The sequence below is a fragment of the Andrographis paniculata genome, unplaced genomic scaffold (assembly GCF_009805555.1).
Source record: "Andrographis paniculata isolate CXL003 unplaced genomic scaffold, ASM980555v1 Contig21END, whole genome shotgun sequence".
Classification (NCBI taxonomy): Eukaryota; Viridiplantae; Streptophyta; class Magnoliopsida; order Lamiales; family Acanthaceae; genus Andrographis; species Andrographis paniculata.
The window spans coordinates 2,140,040-2,154,858 of NW_026137502.1; the positions used below are offsets into that span (position 1 = coordinate 2,140,040).

At 26.7% G+C, this 14,819-nt stretch overlaps 1 protein-coding gene across 1 annotated transcript; it reads left to right on the top strand.

Moving 5' to 3' along the window:
* The first annotated feature begins 730 nt into the window (after nt 1-730).
* Nucleotides 731-5,438, top strand: LOC127244834 (chorismate synthase 1, chloroplastic-like). The gene is made up of 13 exons (XM_051265356.1): nt 731-992; nt 1,381-1,531; nt 1,788-1,864; nt 1,952-2,010; nt 2,411-2,494; nt 2,977-3,069; nt 3,250-3,330; nt 3,782-3,913; nt 4,060-4,162; nt 4,301-4,395; nt 4,478-4,543; nt 4,876-4,960; nt 5,116-5,438. Exons 1-13 carry the CDS (start codon nt 842-844, stop codon nt 5,262-5,264), a joined length of 1,326 nt encoding a protein of 441 aa, XP_051121313.1. The 5' UTR covers nt 731-841; the 3' UTR covers nt 5,265-5,438.
* Nucleotides 5,439-14,819: the final 9,381 nt, after the last annotated feature.

A 14,819-nucleotide genomic window follows, 5' to 3' on the forward strand; every position in this document is an offset into this window, starting at 1 on the left:
TTCTTTTTTTGAATTGTACCGCATATTGATATCATAATTAATATTCAAAGATCAATACGCAAAAAGCCAATGACAACCTTTCTGCGGGACGAAGGAAGTATATATTTTTATACAAAAAAATACTCCTATTTACATTTAAACTCAAATAAATAAATTTAATTTAAATACAAAAAATCAAAATTAACTCGATATATGTTATTTAAAAAATATTTTAATAAATAAAAAATAATAACAAAATAAGAAATTTAAATCATATTTATATCAAGAAATTAAATAATGGAAACCAGCAAATATAATTTATTTATACTAACACATTTACCTAAATAAAATATTAATATACTATATATTCATTATATTTATATAATTCATATAGTTATTTTTTTTTTTTACCAAAAGAATATTTTTTTATTGAATAATTGAGTTTTTTTAATGCTTCCCTATCAATATTAATAAAAAATAGGACGTACATATATTTATATAAAATATATTCTATAATACTTTATCAATTTATAGAAAATAAATATTTTAATATAAAATATATTTGGAATATTATCGACACAAATTTTAATATTTACAATAAAAATATTCATAAATTTAAAAAAAACAAAAAAAAACAAAAACTTAATATTTGAAGATATTTAATCTTAGTTAAATTATATATATTATAAAATCAATAAATAAATCTGGGTGAACATCCATTCCAACAACAACCAAACACCAAAAATTGTGTCGCAAACCTTGACTGACTGTGCCTGTGTTTGTATATATATCTTCTTGCGAAGATCTCCCTCCCTCACCTACCAAACCCACCCATCCACCCACCCACCCAAACGACGAAGAAATGGCTTCGTCCCTCTCCACCAAACACTTTCTCGGTGCTCAATATTCTTCCGATGGACTCGGCGGCCTCGGATTCCGCCGCTCTTACACCAAGCTCCCCTCGCCGAGCTTCCACCTGCCTGATCGCCGATTCCAGCAATCCAGACGTTTAGGTCCAAAATCGATTGTTGTTTTCAGTGAATTTTTTTTTTTTTTTTTTTTTTTTGTTGTCTAAATTTGATTTTCTATTTTTTTCCTGGGGTTGGATTGCTTTAGGTGATTGATTATCTAATCTTCTGGTATCCAATAACTTGCCTGCCACTTCCCCAAAATCATATGCTACATTTTAATTTGGTTGTTCTTTGGCATTCAGTCTTGAATTGATTTCAACCTCAGCTTAAAGACATTTAAGTTAATTTTCTTCTGATTAAAATTGGTGTTTTTGTTGTTTTTTCTTGAGATTTGTAAGTAAATTTTTTTCCTTCGAGATAAATGTTAACCTCTGGGAAAGTCCAGAATACTGTGTCGAAATGTAGATTTTGACATTCTATATTTCAACAGAAATACAGGCAGCTGGTAGCACGTACGGAACTTATTTCCGTGTAACAACCTTTGGAGAATCTCATGGTGGTGGTGTAGGGTGTGTAGTTGATGGATGCCCTCCTAGGCTTGCTCTCTCGGAAGCTGATATGCAAGTGGATCTTGACAGAAGGTACCTACAGAGCTACTTGATTTTCTTTGGTTCGTTTGTGTCATTTGGCATGTAAAATCTGGACAATAGATCATCTTGATTGTTGTGGCAATGCTAGTTAAAAATTTACTGATGTTTTCCTGATTTCATATGTTGAACTGAGAAACATGAAATGATATTCAAATATACTTTCCAGTGAGACTTTTTTGTTGGAAAGATCAAATTAGTTATGAATGCAATAGGTTGATCTTGAATTTATGTTTTTTATTTTATTTAGGAGGCCTGGTCAGAGCAGAATAACCACCCCAAGAAAGGAGACTGACACATGCAAAATAGCTTCTGGAATTGCTGATGGTTAGCCGACTAATGAAGATGCCTTCCCCTTTGTTTTTGCTCTTTGTGATTTAACAACTATATTAATTTATTGAGTGCTCGTTATAGGGTTAACGACTGGATCTCCTATCAAGGTAGAAGTTCCAAATACAGATCAAAGAGGACATGTAAGTACCAAGGCTGTCTTTCTCTTTTCGTGTTATTACTGCTGGTGTTCAGGTCTACCAGGGAATTGAGTTGGAGACATGAAAGAATTAATAAGATACTAGTTGATAATAGCTTTATTGTTTTAGAAATGAAAGAATTGATTATTTCCGTCACAATTGATCTTTTGATTATATGTTTTCGTTCTAACTTCCTGCAACTTTGGTTTTTTCTTATGGATGGAAATATTTATGGTATATCTGATGGAAAAATAAGTAAATAAACTAAAACATATGTTACAGATGTGTAGAACTATCTTCCACAAGTAGCATGAATGAATGTTGTAAAAAATTGAAAGAGTCTTGATAGCTGTATGCTTGTCATCGTGATGCTTAATAAATCAAATATGTGGGATATCTGCAGGACTACAGTGAAATGTCACAAGCTTATAGGCCATCTCATGCAGATGCAACTTATGATTTCAAGTATGGTGTAAGATCGGTGCAGGTAAGGTCGCATTACATATAATCAAGAGTTGCGGGATTCAGTTGTTTATGCTGTACCGTGGTGCAAACCTGTAGTGTCATAATATTGGCTAACACTGGATACATCGCGCAGTTCAACTAATAATTCTTAAATCTATAAATATTACTATAATCTTCAAAAATAAGATATAGCTATATAATTATTCAAAAAAATGTAAATAATTTCAAATATAGTATCTGAGAACTGTAAGAGTCACTCAAGTGGTGCTGTTCAAGTGAGCTTTAATTCAGCCGTGTTTCATAGTATAACACTGGTATCGTTGGCATGCACTAGTATACCCAACTATGTTCTAGAATCTGTACTTCCTTATATTTAATTCCTTTTTCTTTTCTTCTTTTTTTTTTTTTATGTTGTTTGTTGGTAGATTTGTTCAATATAATATTGCAAAACATGTATCATGAATTTGTGGGGTATAAATACATTATGTGTTTCATGGAATTCAGGGCGGTGGTAGGTCTTCTGCAAGAGAAACCATTGGGAGAGTTGCTGCTGGAGCTATTGCGAAGAAGATTTTGAAACAATATGCAGGGACTGAAGTAAGCTCTTTAGTTATAATTTTGAAAAATATATGAGCACATTTTGATAAAAATAAAGGGAGTTTCAAATTTCAGAGAAATCAATGAGACGATGAAAGATATCAGAAATGCTTACCTTGTAATATTGGCTGTGGATACCTTCTATTTCATGAATCGATTTGTTCTTGTATTCTTTGGCAGATTCTAGCTTATGTTTCACAAGTGCACAAAGTTGTGCTTCCTGAAAACTTGGTCGATCATGAAACTCTGACACTTGATCAGGTGCAAACAATCATTGACCCTTATTTTCATCTGCATGTGATTTATGTCAATGATCTCTCTTTCTGGATGAAACTTTCGGGTGGGAATACCACCTAAGTTCTACTGTGGTGGTATAAATCAATCATATTCGGTGAAGTTTTTTAGATAATCAGCTAATTATGTTCCCCGGATCAGCTAAGTTATATGACAATTATTTTGTATGTAACCAGCAATAATTTGTTTAATACAGACACAACTACTTGTGAATTACTAGACTTGGTTTTATCGCATATGTCTGAGCATGCAGACGAGTAAAATAAATGCATATTGGGAGTTAAAATGTGAATCGTGCTGAATAATAAATCCTTAATTTAACTTTGCATGTTTTCATTCAATTTCATTTCCTCTTTATGATATTATGACTTATTCTTGTTAAAGAAAAAAACAATGTCTATAATCTTGATGTTGCCAGGTAGAGAGTAATATTGTGAGGTGCCCGAATCCCGAGTATGCCGAAAAAATGATTGCTGCTATTGATGCTGTCCGAGTGAAAGGTGACTCAGTTGGTGGTGTTGTCACCTGCATTGTTCGAAATGTCCCAAGGGTATCCCTACCTCCCTGCACAGCTCATTATTTCTGCTAGACCTCTCTCTCTCTCTCTCTCTCTCTCTATCTATCTATCTATCTATCTATCTATATATATATATATATATATATGAAGCTATTTTGAACTAGAATATCTCTTGTCAGGGTCTTGGTTCTCCGGTCTTCGACAAACTTGAAGCTGAATTGGCAAAAGCTGCTCTTTCGCTACCTGCAACGAAGGGATTTGAATTTGGCAGTGGATTTGCTGGTGAGGAATCTTATTTGGTTCTGAATAATTCACTTCATAGACACTGTGATATACAGATCTACTAAAATAAACTTTTCTAGGTACCTATTTACCGGGACAATATCTTGAGTTCTAACCCTTCTAATTAAAACTCATCAGGTACATTTATGACTGGCAGCGAGCATAATGACGAATTCTACATGGACGAACATGGTCGAATTAGAACACGAACCAATAGATCTGGTGGAATACAAGTAAGGTTTATTAATACTTGCTTTGATCATATGTTTGTTCATCATTTTCACTGCATGCCGTTGATTCTGTGTCCATTTTTAGGGTGGAATATCAAATGGAGAAACTATCAATATGAGAATAGCTTTCAAGCCAACATCCACAATCTCTGTGAGTACATTCCCTCTCTTTCTCTCTCTCTCTCTCTCTCTCTCTCTTTCTTGCATCAATTACTCTTCTTGCAACCATTCGATACTTGACTATAAATCTGAGCTCTTAATATACAATTTATGTCTTTATCATTTTTTAACAGATTACGGTTAGCTCCCCTCGACGCTATGCACTACTAGTGCAATTCACTTAAACACTCTGTTTTAGTTCCATGAATATTTAATTTATGTCGTTCCTACCTGTTTTTCCAAAAAATAATAAAAATATGGCATGACATTTTCCACTTGCAACATATACACGACACTTATAAAAAAAATGATATTAATTGGCAGCGGAAGCAGAATACCGTGACTAGAGACAGACATGAAACAGAGCTCATAGCTCGAGGTCGACACGATCCTTGTGTAGTTCCAAGAGGTAAGCCACTGGATTGAAGTGTTTATAGATTATATATAATCGCATTGATTTATGTCTCTCGACAAAAGCTCGGAACTAGTCCTGTAATGCATATCCACATGATATAAGTATTGCAAAACTTGTCAATGAATGTATGTAACACGTACTTGATGCAGCTGTCCCGATGGTGGAAGCCATGGTCGCCCTCGTGCTGGTAGATCAGTTAATGGCTCAGTATGCACAATGTACGCTCTTCCCGATCAATCCGGCGTTGCAGGAACCTATTAAGTCGCCCAATAACGAGCAGGCACAAGTCTCCCTCTAATGATCCTCGTTATACTAAGAATTTTTTTCCTATTTCGTATTTTGAATGTGTTTGATTGATGTATTTATCACCAAAGATTTTTTTTTTTTTTTTTCTATTGTTTGGGGTTTGGATTATGAGATGACGTAAAAATTTTGAATTTTAATAATTATGATTGTGATATAAGTATACGTTGATGTTAGTTTTGAAAACTTCAGTGAATTGTATAAATCTTAAGAAATTAGCCAAACAAACACTTTGAATTTGTCAAAATTTCAAACTGAAATTGAATCTTCCGAAAATGAGTTTCAGTTACTATTTGACAAGTTTAGGTTATGATTTATGGATATTTATTTTTAATATTTTTAATTTTTATTTTCCAATTTTCTAAATTTAAATTTTATTAAAAAATTTTAATTTCGACATTGATTTTGTTTAGATCTATATTTATTATTTATTGTGTAAAAATCATATAAATATGATTGATTAGATTTTTACAATATTAAAATAATTAAAGAAATTTTGAGTTAAACTAAATAAAATTAAATTATACAAATATTGATTTATAGTTTAAATTAAACGTAAGGAAAAAAAAAATCATTTTGATACCAATATAATTCAAATATATTAATTTTGGTCTCACTATAATAAACTTATTAATCGGTCTTAATATAATCAATTTTTAGTTTCACTGTTATCAAATCAACAAAAAATGTTGATATAGATGTATCGGAGTCGATGTGGCAAATGACCCGAAAGCAACATGGCCATGCACACAAAAACACGCCCGTGTTTTACAATGTCAACACTACATAGTCACATAACACAACAGTGTACAATTGTACACGGGCTTATTCTTGCAACCATGTATCCAGATGTACGTAGACGGTCATGTCCCAATTTTCAGGTTCTTTTTTACTCTCTTTTTATCACCAAAAACTCATTTAATTAATTAAATCTAAGGTGAATTATATATATATATATATATAACGTGGATTCCGCAGTCAGTATCTAAAAGTGCGCACAGACGCACAGAATAAATTTTAGCGAAACTTAATATTCTGCAAATTAAACCCAACAAAATAAGTTACTAACGAAAATACAATGCGAGACAGACGATGTTTCTGCCAGGTCAGGTTAGGTCAGGTCCTTAACTAATTAATTAATCAATCCTTAAGTATTAGATTTAGAGAGTTTGTTTGGGGCTTTCGATTTGAATTGGAATTTGAATAATAAAAAATTTGAATTTGAATAATTGTATGATGTGGTATAAATAAGTGTTGATGTGATGTTTTGAATATAAAATTAATTTTTAGTATAATATAAAAAATAAAAAATAGGTTTTTAATTTGATATTTTTGGGGAAAAAAATGGAATGAACAATGGATTTAAAATCCAATCCTCCAAACAAATATCAAATTGAATTAATTCCTCCTTACACGCTACATGTTGTTGGAAAATCTCAAAGTTAATTTTTTCTCTTCTTCTTCCTCCTCCTCTACTTCATCGGAAAAACTCACATTTAATTAATTAGTTCTATACGGCCGTGTCTGTACATCATCAAATTGGTACATGACTATGCAGTGTTGATTGTATTAAACACGAGCTTGTTTCAGTGTACATGCCCGTGTTGACTTTAGGTCATCTTCTTTTGCTTTGATAATATTGAGAACACAATTGATATATTTTGACTATACCATGAACAAAATTAATTTTTTTCTAAATATAATTAATTTTAAAAAATTACAGAACTTAAATATAAATATACAAAATAAAATTATGCTATTATTATTATTATTATTATTATTATTATTATTATTATTATTATTATTATATCATTAATAATTTTTAATATTATTTTTATTTTTATAACAATTTATAATATATAATAATTTCTTCTCCATTTTTTTTTTTTTTTTCATTCTTCTTTCCTCCGCCTTACTCGCCCGCAACATTCCAAAGTCGCCGCCGCCGTTCAATGTAAAAAACTATAATTATAGAAATATTTTGTATTGTTTTATTTAATATAAATAGGCATTATATAATTTCAACTTACACACGATTTAGTTTTCCTCTTCCAATGTATACATATATTATAAAATGTATATCTATATATAAAAAATAGGCAACATTACTTATAATTTATATGTTGTTCGAAAATTTTCTATCATAATCTCTTAGTCCCCCAAAAGTATAGTCTTATTGCGTTGGACACGACATTTAGTTAGTAAAAAGTAAGAGTAAATGACTTTTTTGCCGTTGTGAGTATATTAGTGTAAAAAATAGTAGCAATTGTGTAATAATAATGAAAAAGTAGGGATAATTTTATGATGACATAGTTATTTATGAAAATGAGACTATTGTTTTGAAACGGACAAAAATGGTAAACAATGCTGCGAATATACGCTAAATTTAAAATTCAACACTGTGTTGAATAATATATGGTGTGTTATTTAATAATACATAATATTATTATATATAATACACTATATATATTAATATAATACAAATATATTACATAAAAAAAGAATATATGTCATAGTCTCAACAACATATCATATGATTATATACAATACATTGTATATGTTAATATAATACAAATACAACACACAAATTAACCCATATTATAGTCTTATATAGTACACACAACAGTTGATTTTAACACATGACATATTCTTATACAACAAACTTGTTATTATAAGAAAACAATACATAACTTTATTATACACAACATATATTGTATATAATAATAATAATAATAATAATAATAATATGTGCTGTTTATACATATATCATGTGCTGAGTTGAAAAATCAACAATTTTTTTCAATTCACACCCTAATCAACCCCCTCTCTTGGCCTATAAAATTGGCTTGGGCTAAAGTTGTTGAATACATATATATATATATATATAATGAATAGATGGGCCAACCCAATCTAAACCATCTTTGGGCCGGGCCAAATTTACCTTAGGCCCAACCCAGTTGCATCCAAGATGGGCGGGCTTCACCGGCCCGAACAATATCAATTCTAAAATGTTGAGGATGCTATAGGGTTCTTTTTTATCTATTTATTATTATTATTATTATTATTTGTTATTGTTATTCCCTGTTCATAATTGTTTTTTTACTCTTTATTTATTTACCATTTTTATTCGAATATATTTTTATCTATTTTACCTCAAAGATAAAATTGTTAATTTATAATACAAAAAATATATTTATTTATTTATTTATTATTATAATCAATGATTGATGTGGATCTTTGCAGCACTTGTAAGCTAATTAAATTTAAATGAGCTTAGAAAATCCGTATAGTCAAAGAAGACGTAACAAATCAAGAAATAGATACTCAAGTATAAAATAATGTACATCCTATTTCTCCAACCACATTAAGATATTGACTCATCAAACCTATTCCATATTCTAAACTTATATTTTTATTTTTTTTAAAAAAAATAATATTTTATATATTTAAATTCATTCATTGATATTTAATTAATTCAGTTAACAAATTAACATGGATTCAATGCATCCATGAATAGTTTATTATCTAGATAAATAACCACACCATCCTTAATCTCCAACTAATTAATAATTCAATCACCTTCCAATATTATTTCGAGGGTGTTTGACAAATAGTTTTTTTTTTTTTAGAATTTTTAACTTATTGAACAACTTTTAACTATTTGACCGGTCAAAAAACTAATTTAGGTGTTTGGTAAATTAGTTTTTTGGACTTAAAAAGCTAATTTCTGAAAAGTTAACTTACCAAGGCATTTTGAAATAGTTTTTTATGTAAAAAAATTTTTAGCCCTTAAAAATTTACTATGCATTTTACACAAATAAATTTTGATTATTTATTAATTATATTAGAATATTTTATTATATTATAGTTTTACTTTTATAAATCTAAAATAACTCATTTTTATATATAAAGTATTTTAATTGTAAAATATATAAATTTATTAAAATCGACACAAAATAGAAAATATAAGTATTAATAATTTATTTTATATTAAAATTACATCATATTAATTTTATACTAAAAATAAATTAAATTTATTGAAAATTATAAATATAATGAACTAATCGATAATTAACATGATAGATATATATACAAAAAAATTATTATTTTATATTTTACATAATTTTCAATAAAAAAAAACTATTTATATTTTCCAATAAAAATATATTATTTTTTAAATCTAACTATAATAAAAATAAATACTATTTTTATAACACTTTTACAATTTTCAATAACTAATAATAAAAAATTTTAAATATTTTAAATTCAAAAAAACACAATTAAATATATTGAAAATAAATAAAATAAAAATATCTTCAATTGTCATTTAACGTATAAATAGGCCTACCCTCGAGCAAGGGTAGTCTTTGATCAACAAGGATTTGACTTAAGCAATGAAAGTGGTTGAGTGGTTGGGTTTATGTTTAGTACTAATCAATAAAGAAAAAAGTGCATGATTTCAAGCGCACACGACCTCTATTCTTTTGATTTTTAGTTTTTTAATAGTAATTTTAGGGTGTGTTTGTACTGGGGATTGGATTAGATTTTCACTGTTCAATCTCATTTTTTTTTTTCAAAAAATATCAAATCAAACATCTATTTTTCATTTTTTATATTATACTAAAAATTAATTTTACATTCAAAACATCAGATCAACACTTATTTATATCACATCATACAACTATTCAAATTCAAAATTTTTACTATTCAAATCCCAACTCAAAATCCAAATCCCCAAACAAACACACCCTTAATACTATCTCCGTCTCATAACTATAGTCTGGGTTGGATTTAGTACGAGATTTAAGAAATATTGATATTATATTAGTAATGAGTAAAAAGTATGGATAAAATTTTTTTTGCCCTTGTGAGTGTATTAGTGTAAAAAGTAGTAGCAATTGTGTAATAATAATGAAAAAGTAAAGGTAGTTTTATAGTGATATAATTATTTATGGAAACGAGACTATTATTTTGAGACGAACAAAAATGGTAAATGTGACTATTGTATTGGGACGGAGGGAGTATAATATTTTAATAATAAATAATATATACTCCTTCTCTCCCAGTTAATTTGTCCATTTTAGTTTAGATACGAAATTTTAGATATTGTGCAATTAGTGAGTGTGTTTACTTATAAGATTTTAGTTTTGGATTTTAATTTTGAATAGAAAAATTTTGAATTGTAGTTGTTTGATGTGATATAAATATATATTGATGTAATATTTTGAATGTAAAATTAAATTTCAGTGTAATATAATAAATGGAAAATATGTGTTTGATTTGATTTTTTTAAAAAAAAATAAAGTTAAAAATAGTAAAATCGAAAATCAAATCGGACAAGTAAACACACTCTAGAAATTAAGAAGTATATTAGTAAAATTAATTATGATTTAATAAAAATAATTATAGATTAAATTGAGATGACTAAATAGTTTAATTAAAATAGAAAATACAGTAAATTATAAATTATGAATTTTAAAATGTGTTTAAAGTGTATAATATATTTCAATAAATAAAAAGAATAAATTATGTGAGACGAACGAAAATAGAAAAATTAAGTGAAACCGAAAGAGTATATATTTGTACTTATTTTTATAGAAAATCATTATGATTGCATATTGAAAAAAAAAATAAAACTAAAGTTAAAAAATATTAAGTTATGTATTTATACATATAGGGGAAATGAAATGAAATTATGATTTTATTTACATATATATATTTTTTAAAATTTTGATATTATTCATGAAAATAATTTTTAAAAATATCATGCCATATATTTATATATAATTTTTTTTTTATATAAAATATTATATTAATATCCAAATTTCTACTATTCTAAATAATTGTCTAATACTTAAAAAAAGTTCATAAAAAATTAATGCTCTAAGTCATAATCAACAACAATATACTCTCTTCATCCGCTAAAATTATATTACTCTATTTTTATTTTTTTTCCGTTAAACTCATGTCTATTATACTTATAGTAAATAATTTTATTCGATCTATAATTGTATTACTTATATTTTAATAAATAATAATCAATTTATCATTATTTTTTTTAGTTGCTTACCACATTTTAATCAAATTTCTAATTAAATTTTCAAAATACTTTTAATTTATCTTTTATCTATTTTATTATAATATTAAAATATTAGTATTATTTTTTAATCTCAATCCAACTAAAATTACATAAGTTAACCGAATAAAGGAAGTAGTTATTTCTTCCGTCTCTAAAAGTCACATTTACATTTTGCATAATTGTACTTAACATTAAAATATCATTATACTTGTATAATTTTTTATACAAATGTATTTCTATTAGTATTATAAGACACTAATTGAAGTATTTTTGCAAATTTTTCTTAATTTGTACTACACTTTGATATAATAATTGATATTCAAATATTAATACACAAAAAAAGTAATTGAGACCATCAGAGCCGGACAAAAATAATATTATTTAAAGATCGATACGAATGGCTGTCCTATTTAGACTAAGACTTGATAAGTCCCCACCATACTTCATAATCTTGCATTTGAATAATCCCATTTATACATACATACATTTATGTATATATATATATATATAATGATAGTACTTTTAATTAATTAAGCACTTTGATCATATATAATTATTACAATATACTCAACAAAAGGATAGGCTTTAATTTATTGGTCATGTCATGTTAAAGATGAACATTTTGAAGTAGATTCCATGTTTTTTAATGAAAATTCACACCAAAAATTTGTAATTATCCAATAATTTAGGCTTTGATTCCATAGAATTTTCTAGTTTCGAATTTTTTTATTTTAATAGTGAAAAAGTTGATGTTTTTTTTTTTTTTTTTTTATATGACGTAGGAACCCGCAGCTGCTACTCGAAAGTGCACACTGGGTAAACCTCTGCCAAACCTAATACCCTGCAAATCAGACCCGACGGAAAAGTCACACTAGGCGAACCATGTGTGGCAGGTGACCTGAGGCGTCGGAGGTAAATATATATTTGATGTAATATTTTGTGAGATCAAATATATATTTGATGCAATATTCAAAACATATTGTCGATGAATAATGTGAAAATTTCTAAAAATATATGTGTTAAGCTTATAATGGTTTTTGAAATTTTGAAAATACGAAAAGTTTGTATGCTTTGTGTGATATTTTATGAAATAAAATAGATATTTGATTTATTTTTTTTGAAAAAAAAAATTATTGATTAATAGTGTCTAAGTTATAAAATTGTGTATGTAAATAGAAAAATACTCATGTAACAATTTTTTTGCTTTAATTTGCAATTCTTTAATATCGTGATTAGAATTTATTTAGTTTTGTTTTTTTTTTAATTATTTTTAGTGTCTTTAAGGAGAAAACATTGAGAATATAACTGTGAAAAATTATTAATACTCCATCCGTCTCATAACAAAGTATTTATTTTTTCATTTTAGTCCGTCCCATAACAAAGTATTCATTTTTTTTAGTAACTGTACTATCTACTTAACATTACAAATACCCTTACAACTTATAATATATTACACAAATGACATTAATTTTATATCACAAATACTAATAAGGTTATTTTAGTCATTTCTACTTTATTCATACTATATCTCAACATAATACTAATATTTATAAAACTACGTGCAAAAAATAAATGGATATTTACTTAGAGGACGGAAGGAGTATTATGGATGGTAGGAAATAATAATAATAATAATAAATTTGTAGCAATAGGGACTTCTCAATAATTGCTATTAGTTTGTATTATTAACTATAGGGTGTGTATTGTATTTTCTATTTTAAAATAATGAAAAATAAGTATTATTATTTTTTCTTATCAATTCTTCTATAATATATTCACTTTATTTTTTACCTTTCAACTTTAATACTAAAAATTATTATTTATTAATTTTTCGTGTTCAAGCAAACTTACATAAAATTGTAGACGTAAAAAATATTATAAGCCAATATATAACATGTTACATAAAATACATGTTTTACTTGTTTATTTTTTAATAATACATGTTGAATATGATGATTTTTAAGTGAATATATATATATATATAAATTATATAAGTACTCAAGAACAAATTTAAAAATACAAGTAAACTCACCCATAATACCTAACTTGGCAATAATTATATAGAGTGTTAGCTTTAGCTTATATAATTATAATTGATATGATGTCCCTTTAATGCATTCACAAGAATTTGAAAGAAATATAATTAATAAATAATTAAGAATGTATCACTGAAAATAATTATTATTTAATAAAATTAATTTTAAATTAAGATTAAAATAATTAATTAATATAATTAAAATTAAAAATATTTTAATTAAAAATTTTAAAATGAGATTAAAGTATATAATACTTTTTCAAAAAAAGAAAGTGATGAAATAAGTGGGATATATAAATTTGGAAAGATAGACACGGTAAGTGAAACGGAGGAAGTAATAAACAAAAAAATATGTTCACTATATATATATATATTGTATAAACTCATACTCTCTCTGTCCAGCTAGAAAGTATACATATTTCTATTTTGGGACGTTAAATTACAAAGTAAATATTTCATTAAATATCACAATTTTTCCACAAATATCCCTACTTTACATCACATCATTACTTTTACAACAAAAAGTAAGGGCAAAATTATTATTACACTATTTTTAACTACCCACTATAATTAAAATACTATTATTTCTTAAAAACCACGTCAAAAATAATTGTATACTTTATGTGTGGACGGAGGGAGTAATAAACATGTTCCTCAAACTAATTATGTTGTAATTGTCCAAATTTAAATTGGTTCAATATATATCCCCTCCCCAGATGTTCCCATCATAGCCTTGTCACTATGCAACATTAATTCATTTATGTTATTGTTGATTATCAAGCTAAGTAATTTGATTAAATTTTTTACTTTTTGAAATTTATGTAGTCAAAATATATACTCATATTTCTATTGTTATCAATATCGTATTAAATATTTTCTCCGTTCAGCTAGAAAGTATACATATTTCTATTTTGGGACGTCCAATTACAAAGTAAATATTTCATTAAATATCTCACTTTTTTTCCACAAATATTCTTACTTTATATCATATCATTACTTTTACACGAAAAAAACAAGGGCAAAAGTGTCATTATATTACTTTTAACTACCCATTATAATTAAAATACTATTATTTTTTAAAGACTGTACTAAAAGTAAACGTTTAGTTTGTGTGTGGGCGAAGGGAATATTATTTAAAGACAAAAAAAAAAAACACTACAATATTTTGGTGATTTGAAAAGGATTATTGTCTACACATAAAACATTTAATAATTAAATTAAGTACAATTATTGTAAGAAAACAAGTAGTTTATCAAACTAGCCATCACCATTGCTTTGAAAGCCTATATATATTAAAATAAAATATTATATAATATAATATAATATAAATCGAATAAAAACACCATAATCAACCAAACAAACTCATTAACAATTTGATGGGAAAGCTCCAAAGTTGCCCCACTATTTTATTTTATTATATTATTGCCCACACCTAT